Raw genomic sequence first — 23691 nt, forward strand, 5'->3', positions numbered from 1 at the left:
TTTCAATTATCTCTGGCCTTCTGGGTTAATTATTTTGCTCCATCTCCCAGGTCAGTGCCCATGCTGGGAGTCCCTCTGTTTGGCCATTAGGCCTGGCTGCTCATGTCAGGCCACCAGAACTGCTGCCGCCACCCCCCCAACACTGCTGGTGGGGGTCACAGGATAGAATTGGAGGGTGCGCACCCCTGTCCCCACCCCTCCCCTCCACTCTGGTCACAGGGTGGAGGGGCCACAGCCCTGCCCACCTGTCCCTGCCCACCTCTATGACCAGCTCACTTGTGGAGCCCAGCCTCTGCTGCCTCAGTGCCCCAAAGGTCCCACACACACAAGTGCGTGGTTGCTCAGTTTATTCTCAAACCTGGGAGTCGTTTGTCCTTTTGTATCATTTGACTTATTTTATCTCAACTTGATAAGATTATGTGGGGAGAAGCTGGACTGGGGGGGATGCTGTGGAGATGAGCGAGCTGCATCCTTGGCCACACTCCTCCAGGTCTGGGAGGCCTCTGGTGGCTACAGTTATTTTTGAAAATCAAACTTGCATTCATGCAATGAAGTCTGGGAACAAAACTCAGGTGACCAGTTCACAAACATGCCCCGACCAGGAGCCCAGGAATGGGGCAGGAGCCCTCAGCAGACCTGGCGGGGCACCTCTGGGAGCCAGACTGCCACTAGACGGTCCCCGCAGGGCTGACATCTCTGCAGCGACCCTCAGAGCCATACAGCAGTCCTCACTGGAGTCGTCTTGGCCCGGATCTGTGCACCCAGACCAGGTCAGAGACCTGTGCCCTCAGCTTCCTGTTTGGCTGAGGTTTTCAGCCTTCACTCCCCCCAGGGGCCTAAGTGTAGGAGTGTTTGTGAAGATCCCCACTCGAAAGCGGGTCATGCTTCAGGCAACCACTGGCCCTGCTAACCCAGGTGACCACGGGATGGCAGAGCAGCCAGCCACCTTGGGGATGTTCTCGTCCAACCTGCCCAGAGGTAGATGTAGCCTGCCTGGGTCACATGGCTGGTCAGACAGGCCCCCTGGCTGGTGCCTCTCTGTGTGAAGGAAGAATTGTAACGTTCTCGCCATCCTACCTCTCTTTAGCCTCCAGTTTCCTAGGCTAGTCAGTGGGCAGGGGGCTTCTAGAACTTGGCGAGTGTTGGATCTTACTAGGGGGGAGAAATGCAAGACCCTGCCCCTCCCCCTGCCAGAGAAACAAGGTCTGGTTGATGGCTAGTCACTGTCCCCTCCTCTGCCTCTCGGGCCAAGCCCAGAGCAGGTTCTGCTGCAGCCGCAGAAAGAGCCTTCCCACTCTGGGCACCGAGCTACACGTCTACACTGGAGCTGCTCTGACTGAGCCCTGGGCCAGGACTCCAGTGACAAGAATGACCAAGTGCCTGCCTTCAGGACACCTCTGTCCTCACAGAGGTGCAGGGGAGAGAAACAGTTTGTTCCCAGTAGAGAGGCTCTGGGTGATCTGAGGAGGCAGCATCCACGCCAGTTCCTGGGGAGGGGGCTCCATGCTGAGTCCTTAGGAGCAGGATTCCAGGGAGTAGCCATTGTGCTCAGTTGGTGAATTGGGAATGTTCAGTAGCACATGAGAAACCAGTAAATAGTGAATGCCTGTTGTGCTGGGTCTACCCTTTGGGAGTTCCTGGCCAGGATTAGAGAGACGTCCATGGGCAGATGCTCCTCTTAAGGGAGAGGCACAAAGTGGGGGTCAAGAGGCTATAGAGATGACAGGCGGTGGGACAGATAGGCCTGAGCCTGAGCCCTTAGCAGGGTCCCTGAGGGGCTGCCAGGGCTCATCTCCAGAGCCCAACGCTGTCTGCAGTGTGTGGAGGCCCCAAGCTTCCTGCCTCCTGGGATGACTGGCGCCTTCCAAAAGGACTTGAGTTGTTTTGAATCTGGTTTTTAGGAATCTTGAAACAACCGTGGAATATTTTTGACGGATGGTGAAGGTCATATATAAACCAGCAGCTCAGGGAGTTGGGGCCTTGAAGGGGACCCTGGGGAGGTACGTACTGGAAGGAGCTGGTGTGGGCTGTGGCTGGCCAGAGGAAAGCCAGAGAGAAGGAGAGGCTGGCTGGGAGCTGGAGGTCACAGCAGGAGCCAGCAGGGCACAGGGCGGTTAGACTGTGCCCCATGGACAAAGGCAGGTGGGCTCACCCTGGCCTTGCCTTGTTCAGACCCGTGGCTGTCACCCACACAGATAAGGGGCAGGGTAACTAAGAAGTCCAGGGACAGCTTCCAGATCCCAGAACCAGCCCCATTCCTACTGGAACCTGGCCTGTTTTCTGCCCAGTAACCCAGGATGATAGTGTCTCCACGTAGACCCTGGTGTAATGGGAGCCAGACCCTGGAGCTCAGGGTCCAGGTGGTAGAATAGAGAGCCCCCGACTAAGACCCCAGTGGTATCCAGAGAGGATCCTAAGGGAGACCTCTGAGGCCCAGCGTCCCTAGAGGGGAGGCTTTCCTCCAAACCTCCTCTCTGAGAAGGGAGCTGTCTCTCACTTCTAGCCCTTTGTCTTTAGGGGTCAGACAGCCCTCCTTCTTACTGAGAGGAGGGGGTAGGATGGGAATAAAGGAAAGGAGGCAGCCACCGTGGCCAGGGCAGGGGCAGAAGCCATGCTGGGTAGCATGCTGTTGATCTCCCAGATGATCAGTGCTACCCTTGGGAATGTGGGCATGGAGTCAACCTCTGCAGGACTAGTGGGGACCTCAAGTTCTGCAGTCAGGAGCCCTGGGTTCAAATTCTGTGACCTCTAAGTCTGAGTAGCCTCCTCTGAAGAGGCAGGGCAAGGACTCCCAGGCTCCAGCTCCTGCTATGGTTCTCTGCAGAGCAGGCAGGGTCCCTGAGTCCCATGTGGGTAGAATGGGCACACCCACCAAGCTGGAGCAGTGTAGGAAAATCCACACCTCCCCAAGGGATTGGTGACCCCTTGCCTGTGGCAGGAAACCCTGACTTCCAGGTCTCTGGGGTCCCTGGTGACAGTCTGATGACAAGGGACCCTGCCTTCACCCAGCCCCAAAAAAACTGTCAGCAGAGGAGAGGACAAGCCACCAACTGGGAGGGGATGATGAGGGGGCAAGTCACCCATGGGGAGGTGGAGCAGGGAGGGGGCGAGCTGCCAGCAAGGAGAGTTCATTTCCAGGTCCCTGAGGCCCCATTAGTGGGGACCCCAGCAGCCCCAGGAATGGTGCAGTGCCCATACCTTCCTCCTACCAGACCTCTTGGAGGGGCAGTGGCAGATTTATTTTTCAGGAATTAGTGAGCCCCCTCCCACCTCTGAGATCTTGGGCTTACTGCAGACAGGGACCTCTGGCATCCTCTGCCTCCTCTTAGAGATGAAGATGAGGCACTGAGAGGGCCTGAGACTGCTCCAGAGTCACCCAGACAGGAAGGAGTGGGGTCAAGATCTCGAGCAAGGCTGCTCCTGGTACTTAGCAGCTGCCAACCTGACCTGCATCATCAAATACCTGCATTGAATAAGACCTCAGCAACCCCAAGTCCAACCCTATCCAAAAGGAGACCCCTGCTGACAAGGGGCCATGCAGCCTCTGCCAAAGGTGAAGCCACTTCCCTCCAGTGCAGGGGAGCTCGCTGCCAGTTGTCCCTGGTGGCAAGCCTCAATCTCCCCACTGCTGCAGACTCTGTCCTTGGTTCTGCCCCACCCAAGGTCGCACCCTCCTCCACTGGACAGCTGCTGCCCTTGCTACCCAGCTTGGTCTTTCCCGGCAGAGGCTGAGTGCAGCTGGAGAGTGGGGTGGGGAGGATCGAGGGAGCCAGGCTGACTGGGGAGGACCAGCCTGGGGAGGACTACACGGGCTGCTCCCTCTTGGCGTCCTTGGGAAGGCAATTCAGCTCATTTCGACAGCGCTGGTGGCAGTCACTCAGTATGTGTGGACCCCACTTGGGGAGCTGCTTTAAAAAGAGCACCAATAACCCCCACGGCCACGCGAGAACATCCGGATACTGCCTCTTTCCATTAGCCACACTGGAAGGAAGCATGTGGGAGGCTGTCCTCCCTCCCCACTCCTGTACTCTCGGCCATCTGTTTCCCACTCTGTGTTTGTTGGGGTTTTCTTGTTTTAAATCCCAAAAGAGGAATTGGTGCTGATGGGGAGTGCATCACTAGTGGGCTTCCTCCCATCTGCATCCCTGCCCCTGCCTGGGTCCCAGCCCTTGCGACACTCAGAAGTCCCCGCGGCCCCCAGGGTGGGGAACAGGATGGCAGGGAGATAGAGTGGGAGCGCTTCGGGAATGGCGGGGAGCAGTAAGAAAGTGTGGAATCCAAACTTCATCCCAAGATGGAGCTCCTGGGTGCGGCAACCATTGACCCAGAAATCTCTCTGCAGTGATGAGTATTCCCTCGACTTTTAGTCTCTTTTCCACCAGCCTTTAGCCTGTCATTCAAGGCTGCTGCACAGTCTACCTCCTCCACCCCTTTCCAGGATAATGGTGTATCATCCCCTCGTCTGCGTTCTGCCTGTTTCCATCTTGTCTTCTCCTATCTCTGTCCCTTTGTTCACACCATCCCCCACACTTCAAAGGGGCCCTCCAGATACCTGGACTTCCTGTAGGTCACTCTGGGGCACACCAACCCCTGGCCTACACGGTCCTTCTCTGGGCCCAGAGTCAATCTTCAGACCTAGGCCAAGAAGCTCTCACCCCTTCCACACTGTTTCTGTCTGGTCCCTATATCCCTGGCACCTAACACATGCGGTTAGCACCCAGCAACCACTGACATGCCCATGTGGCAGGTGCCTATATGTGCTGCCTACATCATCGGGTCCAGCCCCTCCTTTTACAGATGGGCCTGGAACTCCACTGTCTGTGCTGCCTTCATGCCCCTGCTCAGCCCACCAGGTGGTGACAGATTAAGAGGGAGATTTAGGGACTTCTGCAGTCACTGTGCTCAGGGGCATGGGTCCAAGAGAGCTCCTTTGAAGAGCTCAGCAGGACCTCAGGACTGAAGAGGACTATAGAGGTCACCTCATCCAGCTGGCTCAGAAGGAGCCCCACTGCCAGGGCTGGGCCTCCCAGGCAGGTCTCCCCCCACACTCTCACTGCCACCCCTGGATGCCAGCAGCCAGTCATGATGACAGAAATGAGACTACACTCAGATCAGGAAGGTCACCAGAACACCCACTGCTCCCCAAAGGGCACATCCTAGGTGGGCAGGGTGGGGCAACACTCTGAGGCTTCAAGGACACAGATCTGAACTTTGAGAAGTGGCATCCTTTCGAAGCCTGGAGCCTCCCTAGGTCCTCCCTCTCTGCTTCAGAGAAAGGCCAAGACCCCATGACTGTCAAGCGCCCCTGCGGTGGCCAGGAGCCACCAAGACCAAGTGGGCTGGCTGGAGGAGGGGCCTCTGGAGGGCCCTGCCCAACGCTGCTGGTCCACATCAGAGGCAGCCACTGAGGGGGCCGTCCCTGGCCCTGACATCTTAGGGCAGAACAGGAGAGCAGCCAGCTATCACATCACCCGCTTCCTTAGAAGAAGAAGGGTTTCACTCTTTTCAAAGACACCTTTGTTTAGGGAGGTTGGGCTTGGGGGAGGGGGGCTCCCATCAGTGATCTTAGTTCAAAGCTCCTTTGAAATGTTTTTGGATTTTACTGTGGATGAAAAGTTCCTTGCAAATGGGGCCTGAGAAGTTTGCAGTTGAAAGTGTTTGGGTACTGGTCAGGAGCTTTGATTTCCCAGGTGTGATCATATCCTCTGCCTTCTTTGTCACTGCCGTGGGCTGAGGAGGTTGGGCCTCAGGGGGCAAGAATCAGGCCGCCCTCCATACCAGCTCCCCTTCTACTCAGCTCCAGTGATCGGGGAGCCACTGCCATATGCTGGGAAGGCTGGGCTTTGGGGGGCCAAAGGAAACTTGAGTTGCTGCTCCCCGGAGAAGGGCAGGGGGCAGAGCAGGCTGCCAAGAGCTGACACCATCTCCTTTGTCTGTGGCAACCACTCGAGGGTGCTGAGGAGGACTAGGGACCAGAGCAAGGGAGGAGGCAAGATGCTGTGCCAGCTTAAGGTTCAGGCAATACCAGTCCACATAACTCAAGGAGAGCCTGGGATTTTACTATGACTTACAATAGAGATGTTCTCACGGCAGAAGCCCAGCTTCAGTCAGCCTTGGAGGGCTTCACAGCAGAAGGCAGAGTAGCAGGCCAGAGAGGCCGACAGAGAAGGGGCGAGTAGGGGGCATCAATGGCCAAAGGAGACCCAGAGGAGCCAAGGCCAGTGACCAGAGAAACAGTCAGGTGGGCTGGTGGAAGATCCCTAGAAGGAGGCCACAGGAACAGGAGACTTCCCAGAGAGATGGGAGTACAAGCCAGACCATAGCAGTCTGAGAGACACTGAAAGGAATCAGAGACATGGGGACCCTTTCTATAATCAGTGATGCAAGATCCATCAGGGACTCTTCATCATTCAGGAAGGGAGATAAGAAGACAGAAATGGGAATAGACAAGTGGGGGAAGAGGAGGAGCAGAGGAAAGGAACGGGAGAGAGATGGAGGAGAGGCAAGAACAGAGAGGAAAGGAGGAGAGGGGAGGGGACAGAAAGATGGTGAAGGAGAGAGGGACAAAGGGAGAGAGGAGGGAGGAGAGCAGAGGGAGAAGGGAGAGATGGAGGGAGACAGGGTAGAAGGGGAGAGATGGAGAGGGGGGCAGAGGGAGAGGAGGGAGGAGAGCAGAGAGGAGAGAATGGAGGGGAAAAGAGGAACAGATAGAGAGGGGGGAGGAAGTGAAGGCAGGAGAGAGAGATGGGCACCTAGAAGGGGTCCAGCAGCAGTTAACCTGCAGGACACAAGCTGTCTGAGCAGCAGACTCTTGGGGCTCTGAGGGGCACTGACCCCATAATGTCAGGTTGGGGGTCAGAGAGCCTGGGCCTGTTCATCCTACCCTCCACTAAAGGCTCTTGGACCCTTGGACTTCTCTGGTGGAAGATGCTAGAGAAGAGGGAGGGGATGTTGGGCCAGCGTTCAGGGCTAATCTATCCTAGAGTATTCCTGATTCCCTCTCTGGACTCCACCCCGAGTCTGTGTTTGTGGGGGCTTAAATCCAGTTCATTTCCTCTCATCCCTCTCTCATTGTCTGAGGCTATGGGTGTCATAGATAGAGGACTGGGTTCAGACTGTGGTCAAGTGATTCCATAGTTCTGTGCCTCAGTTTCCTTGCTCATAAAATGGGAGGAATGCAGTGAGAAGCTGTGTGTGTTGTGCTTTGCCAATCTGATGGTGATGTATGAGAGCCCTGTGGCCCTCTGCCCTGCCCTGCTCGCTCCCGCTCTGCAGGAGCCAGTGACCTTCTGGAGACAGGCACGTCCACTGTCATGTCAAGGGGATCTGAAGAGACATTTAAAGCGACAAGACTGAAATTAAAGTTTAACACAAAATTACCTTCCTGCAAGTGGCCAGGAGCATGGAGAGCGAGCCGGCTGTGAACTGGCGGAGAAAAGGAAGGCTGGTTCCTTCAGCCCCTTCGAGCTGTGGGCGCTGGCGCTCCAAGTGTCCAATTTAACACATCATTGGTTTGTATTATTAGAAATTTCGTTGGGCCGCGAAGCGCGCCAGCTCGTGGCTAGAGTCTAAACGGGAAGTCTGTGGCCAGGGCCACTGATGGAGGGGTCCTGTCAGGGAGTCTTCAGCAGCTAATTCCCTTCTGTCCTGCCTGGCAGGAGGAGCTGGCGCTCTGCTCGACACTGTGTCGGGGGCTGAGCAGCGTTGTGTGTGTGTGTGTTGGGGTGGGGGGGAATCCTCTGCTCCTTCTGGGGCAACTGGCATCCCCTGCGGCACCTTCCTCATCCTCCATCCGGAAAGTCGGGCTGTGGCTGGGGAGGCATCTCTCTCTCAGGAGCAGCTGCGATGACCAGCATGCTGGAAGTGGGGCAGAGTTCCAAAGCAGGGGCCCCAGCTCTGGGCCTTCAGTACCCGGACCCTAGAGATGAGGTAACAGTGCTTCAGGGAAGGGGGTGCCCCCAGATTCAGCCATTGGTGGGCTTGAGTGTGCCATGTTGGGTGGACTTGAAGTCAGGGGACGTTAGGGAGATGTCTGGTGTGCCAGATATCCCTAGTGTGACCTTGGGCAAGTCATCCCTCTCTTCCTCTGTGAAATGGGGGGTTGACCCTGTGCTCATGAGACTGTGTAGCTAGTTCTGTGAGGTGATTTGAGGAGTCTTTGAGTCTTCCCAGAATGATTCGCCTCTGAAAACTCCCTGATTCTGCTGCATTCCTTTGGCTTGTTTTTCTTCTTGGAAACACCACCTTCACACACTTAGCTCCCCACCCTTGGGTGTGGGTGAGTTTATCAGACCCGCTTCCCACGGGGGCACTAAGCCCAGGACCACAACCAACCCCGGGCCAGCACTCCTTGCACCACTTGATGACACTGGACCTGAGGAGCCATCTCATCATCCATCCCAGGCCATGCTCTGACCCCCAACCTCAGGCCCGAGGCAATGACTCCTGCTTCCCTGAGGGTCTTGTGATTCCCCAATCATCTCCTTCACATCTGCCCTGGATGGAGGGGTCTCACCCAAGGTCGCCAAGCGAGGTGGAAAATGAAAACCCAGGAGCACTGGCCGCCAGCCTGGTCTCTCTCCACTGCCCTCCAGGAGGGGTGGCTGCCTCCTAAGATCACTGGTGTTAAGGGCTCTGCCCCCAGGGTCTCCCTGATCCAGGATGGAGGAAGCAGCCTTGATGGGGTGAGCCCTGGCATGGCCTCCCAGCAAGGCAACAGTGGAGCCTCTCATCCTACAGGTGTCCTACACCCAGTGTGTCCACAGCCAGCTCTTTCCTTCGCTTCTCCCCCATCTTCCAAATTTCCATTACTGCCAAGTGTCCAGGACAGGACAAGCAGCTTGTCAAAGGACTTTGTCATAGGAAAACAGGTCAGGGTATTCAGTCTGGAGAAGATTCAACAGGCGGATGCCCAGTGATCAACAAGCATTTATTAAATGCTTACTGTGTACCATGCCCTGCACTAAGTGCTGGAGATACACAGAAGGGGAGGGCTAATCCTGCCCCCAGAAGCTTATGCTCTGAGCAGGAGACCACGGGTAAATAACTGGGTGCACACAAGCCAGAAAGAGGAGACAGAAGGGCATCCCAATGGGTAGGCACCAGCAGCAGGGTGCCTGGGCAGGCTTCCTGAGCCAGGGGATCCTGTCGAGTCTGGAAGGAAGCCAGTAAAGGTGGGAGATGGAGAGGAGGAGTGAAGGCACTCCAGGCCCAGGGGTCAGGCTCAGCAGGCACGTGGCCCAGGAGCCAGGGCCAAGCCCACACAGGGGAGGATGAGGAGCCATGGACAGGGACAGGGACAGTGTCACGTGCTGACCAGAAAGTATAGGCAGCTCCTGATGCATGTAGGCTGAGAGAGGAAGAGCCAGAGGCAGGGATACCCCCCAGGTCAGACCAGGCAAGAAGCAGCAAAGATGTGAGGGAGAGCCAGCACTGGAACCCAGGCCCTTTGCCTCCCAGTCTGGCCCCCACAGGTCTGTCCCTGGTTCTCTCTGAACCCCTACTCCAGCCCACCCAGGGGCCATGTCTCTAACTCAGGACTCAGATCCACCCCGGCCACTCCCCAGGAGAGAGGGGACCCAGAATCACTGAATCTCAGAAGTGGAGCAGACTGTGGATTTCTGGTCCCAACCTTTGTATCTGGGTAAGAATCCTCTGCCCCACCTTTGAAGCCTCCCTAGGAGATGGCCCTTACATCCTGGGCTGGCTCTGGGCCATGGGAAAGTGTGCCCAGGGGCCAGGCAGAACAAGGCATCCTGCTGTCTGCAAGAATGGATTTCCTTGGTCCTGCGTGTCCCAGTTCCTCTACCCTGAGGGGACCTGGAAGGAGCTGGGGGACTCAGAGACTGCCGCCAACCCTTATGAAGGGAAGGAAGATATCTCAGACTACCCTACCCACCCTGGGAGAGCCTTCTCCTCTCCCTGAACCTGGGCTTCATGGGCTGCTGCTGGCCTTTCTCCAAAGCAGGGGGCAAGTAACCATGGGGCATGTGCCGCGTGTGTCTGAGCCCAGCAGGGGGCTAAGACCTTGTGCTGTCCTCCTTGAGACACGATCTCAAACTAAAAAATGAGGGCCAGGGAGCTGCCAGCTCCCTGGAATGGCCCCAGAGCCCTGAAAGACAGCCCCGCATTCATGGGGTATACATTAGCATCTCATTGCCCAGGAGCCCAGGAGTGGCTATAGCTCAGTGCCCCACCAGCCTCATCTGAGGAGGGACTGACTGGGCTGTTGCTGGGCCACCCATTGAGCGCTGGCCCCCAGCCCCACACAAACCATGCCCAGCCTGGCCCAGTAGGGGTAAGAGTGAGATGTGGGGAAGGCCCCTCACCCTGATGGCCTGTTGAGCTGATCCTGCTGGCAGGGCCAGCTGAGGAGTGGGCGGCTATGAGCAGGAGTCACAGACCTACAGAGATGACCACACAGCCAGGCCTTCCTACCCAGCTATTCTGGATAGCCGGACAGTTGGACTAACTCCTCGGGAGGCCAGCCGTGGGCATCCCTCATACCATGATCAAAGTGAAGAAGGTAGCCAGCAGGATAGAAATAAAGCCATGAAACTCCTCTCCTACAAATTGCTTTTTGCTGGAAAAGCATCCACTGGCGGGGTGGACAGTTGGTTTATCTATCTGGGCCAAGGCCAACACAGGCTGGTTTTCTTATGAGTCTGTGTGATTGCTTGTCATATTCATGAGAACCCCAGCGAGGACTGGCTGGTCTTTGGGTGGAGCCTGGGCCACGTCCAAGGCTTCCAAGCCAAGAAGCTAATGAGCCTGCATTAAAGTGTGTGTGCCCCTTCTCTCAGGGCCCAGGGCTCCTGAATACCAACATGAAGCCAGTCAGCCACTCTGAACACTTGCTCATGGTTGGGCTGAGAAAACCCTGAGAGCAGAGAGGAGCCAGCTTCCCCTCCCTTCCTATGAAGGGTGTCCCTTTTGGCAGAGGAAGCCAGTGATGCATAAAACCGAGTCTTTTACTGATATATGGTGACCTGACCCAACCTGGCACAAGGAAGACTCCACAATAGGGTGGGAGAGAAAGTCATTGATAACTCTTCCCCAAGCTGAGTGTTTGTTTGCAGACATGAAAGAGAGAAAGAGAAAAAGGGACAGAGAGAAGTGGAAGAGAAAAGGAAAAAGACATACAGTGGGGGGAAGGGTACTGCCCACTGGCTTTTGTGTCTTATTTCTTCATTCACCATTCCCTCCTCTGCCACAACACTCACCCTTTCTGGGGCATCATCCACCATGGCCAATCACTAAAGGGGGCATTGACGTCAGAGTCTGTGTAAGATAGTACCATCTCTGGTTGTCCCAACCCCAACACTTGGAGTCAGGAAGACCCTGGATGAGTCTCTCCCCTTCTGTGCCTTCATTTCCTCATCTGTAAAATAGGGGTTCTCAATTGCGACAGTGTGGCATGTGCAGTTTTGTGATCTTTATGCACGTCAGGTACTGTCATCAGTGTGAGCTTTGTGAAGCGGGGTGGCCTAGGGGCAGAGAACTACCCTCCAAATCAGGATAACTCAGTTTCAAGCCCTGCCTGGGTGCCCAGGCTCAAGTCATCTCCCTGAAACTTTAAGTGAGAGCCAGAGCTCCTCACTGGAAGTCACCTGTCCAGATGGAATCCCACATCCGGTCCCAGTAATCACAGTAGCCTTGTTCATGGTCATGGGGTTGGGATCGTGGCATGTGTCTGTGCTTCCCACCAAGTGGAAGAGGCGTTGGGTTGGGCTGGCATGCTTCTCCTCCAAGGACCAGCCAATTCTGAAAGGTAGAGCTGACCTTGAGCACTGATTGGAAGCCCCTGGCAGCATTCCCAGAAAGACCCTTGGCTGCTCCCCTCCTGGCTGGTGCATCCCTCCATTGTGGATCAGCGAGCTGGGAGCCAGGAGACCCCGGCCAGGATCATGCCACCAGTGCACTCACTGGGGGCCTCTCTGGGTCTCTGTTTCCTCCTCTGTAGAAGGGGAGGTTTGGCTGGCTGGCCTCAGTCCCTTCACAGAACTGAGCTCTGCCCAGGAGTCTTGCCTTATACAAAGCCTTGGGAGAGGAGGGCCTGGTGGGGCTGTTTGGGGTTTTCTGGACTGGTTTTGTCTTCCCTTCTCCAGCTCATTTTCATATGAGGAAACAGGCAAACAGGGTGAAGCCAGGAAGGGTTCATCAAGACAAGAGCTTTACTAACACCTTGGTAGGCTGAGATCCAGTGTTCACCTCATCTGCTCATTCAGTAGTCTATTCAAAAAGGAGACAGGTTGGGCTGGCATGCCCTTGCCTGGATGGCACCCAGCCGTCTGGGGAGCCCTGCCCTTTCCAGCTCCCTGGCCTCCAGTGTCCCAGGGCTGTGTCTCTTACATGCCCCTGTGGAGCAGGGGCACACATGGAGCTGGTAGCAGTTTGGTGGCCAGTCAGCCCAAGCTCTCATTTCTGTGGGTGAACACTACCCTCAGTGGCCAGTCTCCCCTTGCTGGGTTGGCACATGGTGTTCCTAGGAATGTCTGTGGTGCCATTGGGTCTTCTTTTCCTGAGGAGGCAGCCCAAGTGGGCTCGTGGGACAGGAGAGAATGAGTATCCAGTCAGTGAGGGTCAGCTTCAGGTGTGTGTGCCTGTGTGTGTGTGTGTGTGTGTGTGTGTGTGTGTGTGCATGTGTATGTGTGTGGGAAGGGACCATCCCAACCCTCCCACTGAAGTGCAAGGTATCTAGGGGAGCATGTATACATGTGTGTGCATGTGGGGGGGGTGTATGTGTATGCACATGTGTGTGCCTGCTTGTATGTATGTGCAGTATGTGTGTGCACGTTCATATGTGTCTGTATGCGTGTGGGAAAGGCTGAGGTGGAAGGTGTGCAGACTCCAGGGGGCATCTCCCTTGTCTTCCCCTCCAGTTGCCTGGCCTCTCCAAGGTAGAAACTCCTTCGCAAGGATTGGCTACCAGTGTCAGGTGGGGGCAGACGCCCATCAACCAGTCCACGCCTTGGGACACAGATGAGCCACCACCTAAGCAGATTCGGGAAAGTGAGAACCCAGGTATTTGGGGCAGCAGTTCTGCCCTTCTCTTCTTCTACCTCTCTCCCTCCCACACTCCCTCCAGCTCCATCTCTCTGGCCTTCAGAGCTCCCTCCCCCTCTGTCTCAGCCTCTGCTTCCCTCCTCCCAAGGCTTCAGCCCAGCCTTCACATCAGGGACTCCCAGCAGCAACCTGACTTCTCAGCAAGGATGCTGAGAAGCCCCCTCCTAGGCATGGGTGGCCTCTGTTTTCTGGGGCAGGTGTCTGGACATGTCACCCACACTCCCCCATCCAGGCACCTATTCCATTCCTCTCCCTTGAATTCAGAGCACAGAATCACAAACCCTCAGAGTAGGAAGGGCCTCTGGCAGCCTCCAACCCAACCTAGACCCAACAGGCACCTCCACCACCTGACAAGTAGGCCTCCAGACTCTCCCTGCACACAGCCAGGGATGAGGAGCTCACTACCTGTGGAGGCATCCCATCCCGCCCTTGCATGACTCTCACCACTAGGGAGGTTCTCTGGCCCTTGGGCAGGCCCTAGCCCAGTGCTGGAGGCCCCTCTGTCCTCAGGAAGCTTATTCAATCAGAATCACCCTGGTAAGTACAGCACAAGGCACGGTATGCTGGGGTCAAAAGCCAAAGGCCCTGAGAGGCCAGGGAAAAGGGCAGCCCCAGCTGACCTTGGAACAAAGACCAGGATTTCAGCAGCAGGGAAAGGAGCTGGGGAGGGGCATGGAGGAGCCCCCCACCTTTCTGGGAGTTGATCTCCCCCTGCATCCTTTGAGGCTTGCAATGTATCCGTGTCAGAGGTGATGAGCCCTGGGCATGGGTGACCTTGGCACCTGGGACAGGTGGGGGGAAGGCTGGGAGCCAGAGTCTGCTGGTGGGGCTGGGTCAGCATCCGCATCCTGGCTCCTTCCAGGGGATGCTGAGAAGACGCATCCTTCCTTCCAGCCCTTGGCTGATCCCAAACCCCCTTCATTGCTCCATCATCTCCTCTGGGACCAACAGATCTGAGCCTGGTACCCCAGGCATCCTCCATCGCTTATAAGAAGGGAGACTAAGTTCAAAAGTGGAGTCGAGGTCCTACCCCATCTCTGGGCCTCTAACCCTAAATACACCACCCTGTCTCCAGGTGCTGGGAGAGGTCTCAGGCCCATGGCATTCCTGGAGGGTCTTCTCTGGGGTTTGTCATAAAAAGGTCAGCACCATCTGGCTGGAGCATGCCAGCCTTGGTGCAGGGGGGCTCTTGGAAACTAACCCAGCCAGAAGAAAGTGCTGAGGCTCCACCAGGAGCCAGAAAGCAGCCTCCTCCAGCCCCCACCTCCCCACACCAGGCCTTTGCCATAACAATCCCACAGGACCTCCCTCCTTCCCAGCCTGGGCCTCCCATCCCAGGGGCTCCTCAGAGGCCATGCCTCCAAGGCCAAGGCTAGGCACCCCCTCCTACCTGGAGTCCTTCCCCCCATCCCGGGCCTGCCCTAGGAGTGCACCCCCATGAAGAGCCCCCTCACCAGACTGCCCAGGGCTGGGAGCTCTCCTCATCCCCTCTACCATTGTGGGGGGCACACAGGAGTTTCCTGAGCACAGGGAGCATATCCTTTCTCCCCTGATCCTGGCAGTGCTGAGCTTGGGCCCCTGCCCCTAGAGGAGAGAGCACTGTGCAGGCCTTTGTCCAAAGGAGGGAGTTCAACTAATGTTTCTTCCCCCTTTCCATTGCAGGGACCACGCCTTGGGTGACCTCAGTGACCGCAGGGAGCCAGCCGGCCCTCCTTGCCCACACCTACGGGATGAGCCAGCCTCCTGCCTTCAGCCCAGCTGTGAGCGTCCCAGCCCCCGTCATTGGGGTGACCCCTTCTTTGTCTCTGATGCCGGCGCACTACCAGCTCCAGACTCAGCCTCCGCAGCCCCTGAGCAGCCTGGTGGTCACCTTGCCCAGTCAGAGCCTGTATAGCAGCAGCCAGCCCTTGAGCCTGACTTCGATGCCTGGCATGGGACCGGTGGCCCGTCCAGGCCCCACAGCTGTAGGCAACGGGCACATGGCCTGCCCAGTCCTGCCGCCACCACCGCCGCCTCCCTCTGTGCCTGTGGCGGCCCTGCCCAGCAGCGTCCCCACCACCAATGGGCCCGCAGGGCCCCACAGCCCCTCCCACAGACTCTGCCCAGGGCCAGAGTGTCCAGATGCTCCGCACAATCGGCATGGGGAAATACGAGTTCACAGACCCATGGCACCCCAAAGGTAGGTGTCACAACCCTCCCCACTGTGGGCTCCCACTGCCCCACTGAGGCCCAGCTGGGCTAGGGGAAAGCCAGGCAGGCTTTTCGCTTTCCAGTCTGTCAGGACTGGGACCTCTGCTCAGTTGGGTGAGGGAAGGAGGCGGCCACTGGGGATGAAGGTCTGAGGCTGGAGACCTGCAGAGAGGCCAAAGACATGCGGGGGGGGGGGGGGGGGGGGCAGGGAGAGGCAGCAGGAAGGAGAGCAGAGCAGAAGGGTAAGGGGAGGACTGGAGGATGCCCCAGGAGGTCAAAGCTGACCACCCTCATAGGCCTCCTAGACACTGAGCTGCCAGGGGAGAGGAGAGCTGCCCTTCCCTTGGAAAGCTTATGGTGCTGCCAGGTGCTCCCCTATTCTTGGTCCAAGAAAAGCCTTTGGATGGCCATCCTTCAGTGGACTGGATTGGCCCCCTCTGACATCTTTTCAGCCTACCCACGGTGGTCCTATTACAGGGTGAGGCCACAGACAGACTGAAGATGGGCTGGGCAGACCTCAGGCACAATCTACAGATGAGAGGGGCAAACCTCAGACCTCAGAGGGCCCTGGACAGACCTCAGACAGGCCACAGACAGACTTCTCTGCTGGGCAAGTAAATCAGTTCTGCCCTTTGGGCTTCTGCCCCAACCTTCCAGAGAGGCTTGCCCAAAGATGCTAAAATCCCTTGGGAGATGTCCCATTTTGGCAATGCCCAGAGGGAGATGATCTCAGGGCTGAGAACCCCCTTGGTTGGCTGGTTCTTAGTTCCTGCATCCTTGGGTTTTTAAACTGTTAATGGATGTTCTGTTAGAAATGGGTGATAGGTTAGGACCTTTCCTAACAGTCCATGCTAGGGAGGGACATGGGCCCTGTCCCAACTCTTCAGAAGGGGGTGGACTGGCCCTTTGATCTTGGTGCCCAGGAGCTCACTGCTGAGAGTTACAGCCCTGGGCAGACCTATCTGTAACCTCACAGACATTGAACTCTAACCACTGGGTGGTCCCAACCCAACACCTGACTTCTGGCTCCTTTAGGGCTTCCATAGACAGCTAGGCACCCCAGGCTGGAATGAAACAGCCTAGACCCGACCCTCTTCCTGTTTGGCTATGTCAGGCAGTAGAGACCTCAACATTTCTCCCACCCCTCATGGAACTGACCCCGAAGCCCCAAAGCTCCCAGAGGAAATAAATAGTGAAGTGAGCCTGTGGAGACTTCACCCCTCCCAGGCCAGGAGGGGCTAGTGGGCAGGTAGAAGGACTGGGGCTGAGGGCAGGGACAGGTGTCAGAAACAGACCAGGCCAGCTTTGGCTCTACCTCTACCAAGCTTGTTTTTATGCTTTCCCAGACCAGTTCATGGGCTTCCTGGGAAAACTTGGTTCTGGTCCCTGTCCAGGTACAGGAACTGCCTGCAGTCCTTCCTAGGTGTCTGGAGTGGGTGATTAGTGGGCTATGACACAGGGCCAGTGCCACCCCTGGGGTTGGCCAGCTCTGAAAGATCCAGGCTCGTGTGTGAAAGGCAGCCAGAGGGGGCTGCCCGGTCCACTCCCCAATCTGAGCTTCTCCCATTCTGTGGTTCGGCACGTGGAAGTAGAACCCAGGAGAGCCAGCCTGCGGAGGACCCCCCATCGCCTCCCCCACCCCTTGGGGGCATGGTCTGGGTATTCCCAGGTTTCATCCGTGCCTTAACAAAATGCCCTTTCCGTTCCAGACCATCCTCGCCCATTTGGAAGGGCTGGGTGTTAGCCAGGCTGTGTTCAGCAACCCGCCAGAATGGGCACTGGAGTCTTAATTGGTTACTTTAATTTAAAAATTAGTCAATTGAAAAATAAAGGTAGCTGGAAATACTCTTGGATTTGCCATAGGTCAAGTGATCACCTCTCCCTGATTCCCAGAGGCAGGGAGAGCTCCTAGCCACCACCTTAATGAGCATGATTTAAATGCATTGAGCAGAATATCGATTTCTTCATTTTTTTAGAAAACTAAGAATCTGACTCTTCCTTCCTCTGAGGATGACCGGGGGTGGAGAATCTGTGATTTTCCAAATTGCAGGTGGGAAATTAATGAAGCCTGGCTTCCCTGGGGCAGAGCAGGGGGGTCTATGGCAGGCCCTTCAGCCTTGGAGCTCTCATTAACCCTTTCTAGTGCTGAGGAAATTGAGGCAGACTGAGCTAGTGCGGGGGATCACTCAGTGAGTCAATGTCTAAGGCTGGATTTGAATTCTGGTCTTCCGGACTCCAAGTCTGGTGCTCTGGGCACTATGGCACCCCTTAGATGAGTCCCCAGTCGTCCAGTGCCCATATTTTACAGACAGTGCTCTCTAGAGGTCATACAAGTCTACTGGCAGAATTCGAACACAGTTCCTCCGACTCTGATGCAGTGTTCTCTCTGCCCATTTGGAGTCACGGCTCAAACACTCATCTCCCTTCTGTAGAGCTGCAGGGGACCTCAGAGGCCATCTAAACCAATGGCATCTTTTTGGGGGTAGGTGGGAGGGTAGCACAGTCCCCAGCAGCAGCAGCCCCAGCCTGGGCATCCCCCTGATCCCTCTACCCTCAGGTGTCCAACTCTGACAATGGGAGATGTATGTTTTGGGAAAAGGATTGTGGCTGGATGACAGGAGGCTGGAGGCAGAGAGATGGGTTAGTCTGGGTGAGAGGAGGTGAGGGCTCAGGGCAGGCCACAGCTGTGTGAATGGAGGAGGAGGAGGAGAAGGATATGGGGAATGAGGGGAGGTCAGGAGTCTGCTTGGTGTTGCTGTCCAGGGGGCAGCTGGTGCTCTAGAGTGGTCAAGCCTGAGAGCACATCTGGATCTCTTCCTGAGGTCCCACCTCCAAGCATGGCAACGATAGGTTAGAGAACCACATCTTCAGCCTAGGCACAGACCCAGGTTCAATGATTTGACACTGGTTTCAGTGAGTTCCCCGTCTCAATGCTCTCACTCAGTGAATGGCCTCTCTTAACATTGCCAGGAGAAGGAAAAACCAGCACCTCAGATGCAAAGCCTCCGCCCAGCAGACTGTCCTCTGAGGAGGGGACTCAGACTTCCATCCGCACCCTGACATCCCACTCCTGTCCCAGTCAAGCCCTCATGTGGCTGCTCCCTCTGACTTGTGTGGCCCAGTGGAATAGAGACCATAAGCCCCCTCCCACAGACCCCATGGGGTTACTCGCCCCTTCTAGCTTCCAGTATCAAACCAAGACAGGTCCAGATGATTTTTCCAACTTCCAACTGTCCCAAGGACCGAGGAGCCAGGCTTAACTGGTGTGTCTGGATTGGCATGGTCTAGGGATGTCTGAAGAAATGTTTGGGTATTTTTAGTTTTTTCTCACAGAGTTTTAGGAAGCCTCCTGGGAAGTAAAGAGTAGGCAGTCATGCGTAGGTGGGTATCTCACAACTTGGCAGGACCAGGCTGTGACCAGGATCTTGGGGTCTGGTCATCCCATTAATGTCACCCTGGACAGCAGCTCTGGCCTGCCCTCCCCTTCCAGTCACTCACACAACAGGGTACCCAGATCTCCCTCCTACACGAGCCAGGACGCACCTTGTACCTCACTTTCCCAGCATGACCCATGTAGGCTGAGCTGGAGAGACATCCTTGCTTCTTCAGAACATATGGTTTTACAGGCTGGCATCTTCAGGGAGCCTCTGTCCCTCCCCAGGCTTGTTTTCAGAGGGGTCATGAGAAAGTATCCTTGGCCATCTCCTATCCCTTAGTGCCAGCTTACCTTGTGAAACTCCACAAGATGGTGGGATCACTACTATACTCCCTCAGTATACTGCACACCCCCAACTCCTGATGCTTCCATCAGCCTATTCCTCCTTGTCAGGCAGGTTCCAGTCTGGAATGGGAGTTCCTTTCACTTTCTCCTCCATCTCCATAAAAATGTCTTTAGCATTAAGGCTAACCCTAACCTTGCCTATAACAAAGAGAGACATACTTCTAGGTATGGAAGAGTTTCATGATCTGGAGAGACATGGTCTAGAGTCAAAGTTTCTCCATATCTTTGAAAAGCATTATCTGTATCCTCCATCTGCCTGGGTGGACTGTAGCCTGTACCATCACCTTGTTGCCTGCTCTTCTCTCCTTTCATTCACACCCATGGGATCTGTGACATCTGAGAAAGGTGAGCCAATGAATGAATTAGAAGCCTCTAGTCCTATAGACTTGGGTGCTAGCTGGGAGGTAGAATGAGAGAGCCTGAAAGTTGGAAGGCTGCTCAGGAGTCTTTGGGGTCAGGGTGTGGCCCAGCACTGACAAAGCTGGTGATGCTGTATGAGTCTCAGAGACACTCTGGCTCACACCACATTGCTTAAAGATCCTGAGCTGAGTACCAGTATCTTATACTTGTGCTGCCTTGCTTGACAAAAAGGCAACATTTGTGGAATTCCTCGAGCTTTTCCACAGAATGCCAGAGCCAGAAGGATCCCTAGAGCTATCTCATCTGGAGATCTCCAACCCAGGGTCCCACAGCCCCGACATCACATCAAGCAACCCTTTGTGACTTGTTCAGAAGCAATGACTCACCAGATCAACTCTATTTTGTGAGGAGTAACAAAGGTTCTGACAATCAGAAAGCAAACACATCTATTTATTGGATGAGGGAAAGGAGCCCAGAGAGGAGCATGACTCCCCCAAGGTCACCCAGAGGACTCATTTGTCTGTTCCTCTCCGAGAAGTCAGCCCAAGGATTTCCCTTTACCCAATTCCAACATGGAGAGGGCAGAATAGCAGTGAAGTCAGCCTTCTGGGATGGGGCATAGGCAGAGATGGGTACAGGGGCTGCCCCCTTCCTTCATTTCACTACAACCCCCTCTGAGCATCCTACTCCAGCAGCAAACACAGCTTCACCTGTGCAAGGAGTGGACAGAAGGGTACCCCTGCCCACAGAGGCTACAGTCCTTTGGCTCTGTTTTAAGTACTTGGAATACAAAACTAGGCAAAAGCATTCTTATTGTATTCTTCTGGGATTCATACAGTGCTGAGGTTTGCAAACTGCCTTATTGGATCCTCACAACAGGGCTGGGAGGCAGATGCTATTACTATCCCCATTTCACAGAAGAGAAAACTGAGGGTCGCACAGCTAGTAAATGTCTGTGCAGGATTTGAGCTCGGATCTTACTCCAGGTCCAGCGCTCTGTCCATTGTACCCCCTGATCTTTGAAGTGAACAGTGACCTCTTTAAAAATGCAAGTACCCTAGAAGGTTATATGGCTATCACTCATCCACATCTTAGTATAAGTTCTTTTCAGCCCTTTGCTCTGCTCTGTTTTCCACCTGGTTGAACTCCTCTGGACCTCATTATACTCCCCAGAACCTCATCATCCTACAAGGTCACACCAACCCTGGCACTCAAGAGAAATGTTGGTTTCCTCCTGCTTGCTTCCTTCTTTCCTTCCCCTCCCTCCCTTCTTTTCCTTCCTTCCTTTCCTTTCTTCCTAAGCCTCATCCTAGGTTCCCTCCATCATCAACATCCTCCACTCTTGTTTCCTTGTCACTGCCTAATGATGGAGGAGGTCACCTGCCTGGGCTGACTGAATCACCTTTAAATTCCCATGGAATCTCAGCCAGGTCATCCCTACTACAACCAGGCCTTTCCTCCCCAGTGACTGCGGCACCTCCCAAGGCATCTGTTTCAGGACTTTCCTCTTCTCCTTAAGCCTCATTGGCCACCCCCTCCTCATTCTCTCACCTCACCTCCTACTGTAGGGGAGAAATAGTGGCCGTCCATCACAGGCTCTTCCCTCTTCCCACCTGTCATCCCCAGATGTTTCCCCTGCTCTCCTTTCTTCCAGTTCTTGCAGACCTACTCCCTGCCAAGGCCAAATCCCCACCTTGCCTCTCCCACATAAGAGCTTCTTCCCGGTTGCCTATCACCACCCATGTCTCCCCATCCTTAACAACCTCCACTGGACCCACCATCCACTCAAGCCAGCTCCTACGTCTCTTCTCCCTTTCACAGACCAACTCCCAGACACGCCAGCCTCCTTGCCTCTGCTTCCTCTCCTCCCTCTCCCTTCTCAGCAATTTGCAACCAGCCCCACCGACCTGGTCTGACTTCTTTCCCCACTATCACTAGTGAGCTTTTAATCGATAAATCTGATTTCCTGGTCTCAGTCTTCATGAGTATTTACTGCCATCATCATCCTTCCTTCCTCACCTCTATCTTCTGACTTCCCTGGCTTCCTTCAAAATGTGGCTCAAATCTCCCCTTTCCCCACCCCCACCCCCACCTCCCAGGGCTTTCCTTCTGACATGGCCTTCCATCTGGGAGCAGGCTGGAGAGGTAGAAATGGGCCAGGCTGGGAAAGGCTTTCAGTGCCATGCTGGACTTGGGGTTGGATCTTAGCAGAAACAGGTACCCCCCAGAGCTGGCAGCACAGGGGTGACTTGGTCAGACCTGGGCACGAAGGCAATTCACTGAAACAGCTGAGTGGAGAATGGGTCCAAGAGGAGAGCCATGGTCTTCCTTCTACTGGTGGGACGTAAACACAGCCCTCAAGGGGAGGGCTGACCAGGGCAGAAGGAGAGGGACCCTCTCCCTTTTCTTAGATGCCCATCTGCCTCTTGAAATGTGCAGCTAAGCACAGGAGACACCAAGACAAAATCCAGGCAGTCTCAGCTCTCGAGAAGTTCATATTCTAATGAGCAAGACAGTACTGTGTACACCTCGGAGGGTATAGAGAAATAAAAAGCAGATAAAAGGGAATCTTACAGAGGGGACCAGGAGAAGCATCCTGCAGAAAGTCGTACCTCTCTGAAGCCTCAGTGAAATGAGGGATTCCAAGAGCAGGAGGTGAAAAGGAACAGTATTGCAAGCATGGGGGACAGAGGGACAGAGAGAGGAGGTGGAGCATTGTGACTGGCACACAAGAGGTGCCAAATCAATGCTTGTTCCTCCCATTCCATACCATCTAGGACTGCTGTATTAGCACCAGGACATTGGGGCTCAGCCATCATTGATGATGAGCATCCCCAGGCAGGTCTGTTCCTTTTTCCTTCTACTTGCTGCCCTCCTGATTTCACCTGTAACTGCTCTCAGGATGATTTGCCCTAGTCAGATCAAATAGCACGTCCTTTGTAGGCTTGTTTTCCCTTTGTTCACTCTTCACTGTTTTCTGAAAGAGTTTTACTAGAAATTTTCTACTATCTTTCCCCATACTTTGTAAAGTCATTTATAAACGAAACTAGTATTTCCATCAGCCACCATGTCTTTCTGCTTGGCTACAAGGTCAAGTGACCACTGTTTCTCCACTCTCTGGCCTCTTCATAGTGACAAAGTTAAGCTTCTCAAGGAAATGGTAGTGATCAGAGTCAACGTCTCTCCCTTCACCCATTTCCTTTCGGGGGACAATAAAAGCCTGTTTGAATTGGCCTGGTTGACACTGCTTGTAATTTCTCACAGTATCTTCTCATCTTTAGCCTTTTTTTTCCTAGTTTTTCTTGGTTATGCTCTTTTCTCTAACTCACTGATGGCCAGATTTATGCACAGAATAAGAGTGGCCAGGATATTTTCGTCTCTGTGAAGTCAGAGTAAGTTTCCCTGTTTGTGACAGTGCCATGTCTAGAGCCTTGTCTCTTCTCATGTTTCTGAGTGGTCTGGCCTGAGTGGCATGGGCATCTGTTTTTGCACCAAATGCCCTGGACAAGTCATTTCCATGCAGCCTGCTTTCTCAGGCACCTGGAAGGGTCAGGAAAATGCCTTCCCCATGGTTTTCTTGACGTTGATCACAGGCAGAACCAATGTGGCCAACTCCTTGGAGAGCTGGCAAGATGCCTCCTGTGAGCTGTTGCTTTTTGGGGCTTCTGATCTCATTTTCAGCAAGAAAACCAATCCAACAATGGTTCAGCCCCAGAGAAAGACAGAGATCTCACTATGAAAGAACCTCCAGGTAAAGGAGGTGAGTCCTAGACCCTTCCCCCTCTCTTCTGCCATAAGTGGGAGATGCTGCAGGAGATCCAGGTCTGTTTTATGTTTTCCTTGGTCAGAGGTGGCTACCCACCTGGTCCAAGGGAAGCAGACAGAGAGCCTGAGAACAAGACAGATTGATAGTCATCTCTGGATGCCGCTTCATAGTGCATGTGCTACAAGAACCCTGGCTCTGGAGTCAGGGAGCCTGGGCTCAGATGATTGATCTTGTATGATCTGAAGTAAGTCATTTCCCCTCTTTGGGCCTCAGTTTCCTATCTGTAAAATGAAGGGGCTGACCTCAATGGTCTCTGAACAAGGTGCCCATGAAGACCTTCTATGTGTGAGAGCCTAGACTGGTCATTATGAGGGAGACAGAAGAGAAAGCTCATGTTGTGCCAGGAGAAAGGAGACATATGCAAATAACTGCGATCCAAGTTCTGGGAGAGGAGCCAAGTGGGAGGTCAAGAACTGATGGATCGCTTCTGACTGGAAGCAGCAGGGCAGGCTTCAGAGAGGAGGTGGTT

General features: G+C 54.9%; 1 protein-coding gene across 1 annotated transcript in view; it reads left to right on the forward strand.

The window, feature by feature from the left end:
* The window catches only part of KLHL29 (kelch like family member 29), a 183467-nt gene that overhangs the window by 127829 nt on the left and 31947 nt on the right, over positions 1-23691 (forward strand). The window contains 3 exon segments of the mRNA XM_072650301.1: positions 12882-13023; positions 14728-15134; positions 15136-15244. Coding sequence (XP_072506402.1) covers positions 12882-13023; positions 14728-15134; positions 15136-15244 — 658 coding nt within the window.

Source organism: Notamacropus eugenii, chromosome 1 (assembly GCF_028372415.1).
Source record: "Notamacropus eugenii isolate mMacEug1 chromosome 1, mMacEug1.pri_v2, whole genome shotgun sequence".
In the NCBI taxonomy this organism is placed as follows: domain Eukaryota; kingdom Metazoa; phylum Chordata; class Mammalia; order Diprotodontia; family Macropodidae; genus Notamacropus; species Notamacropus eugenii.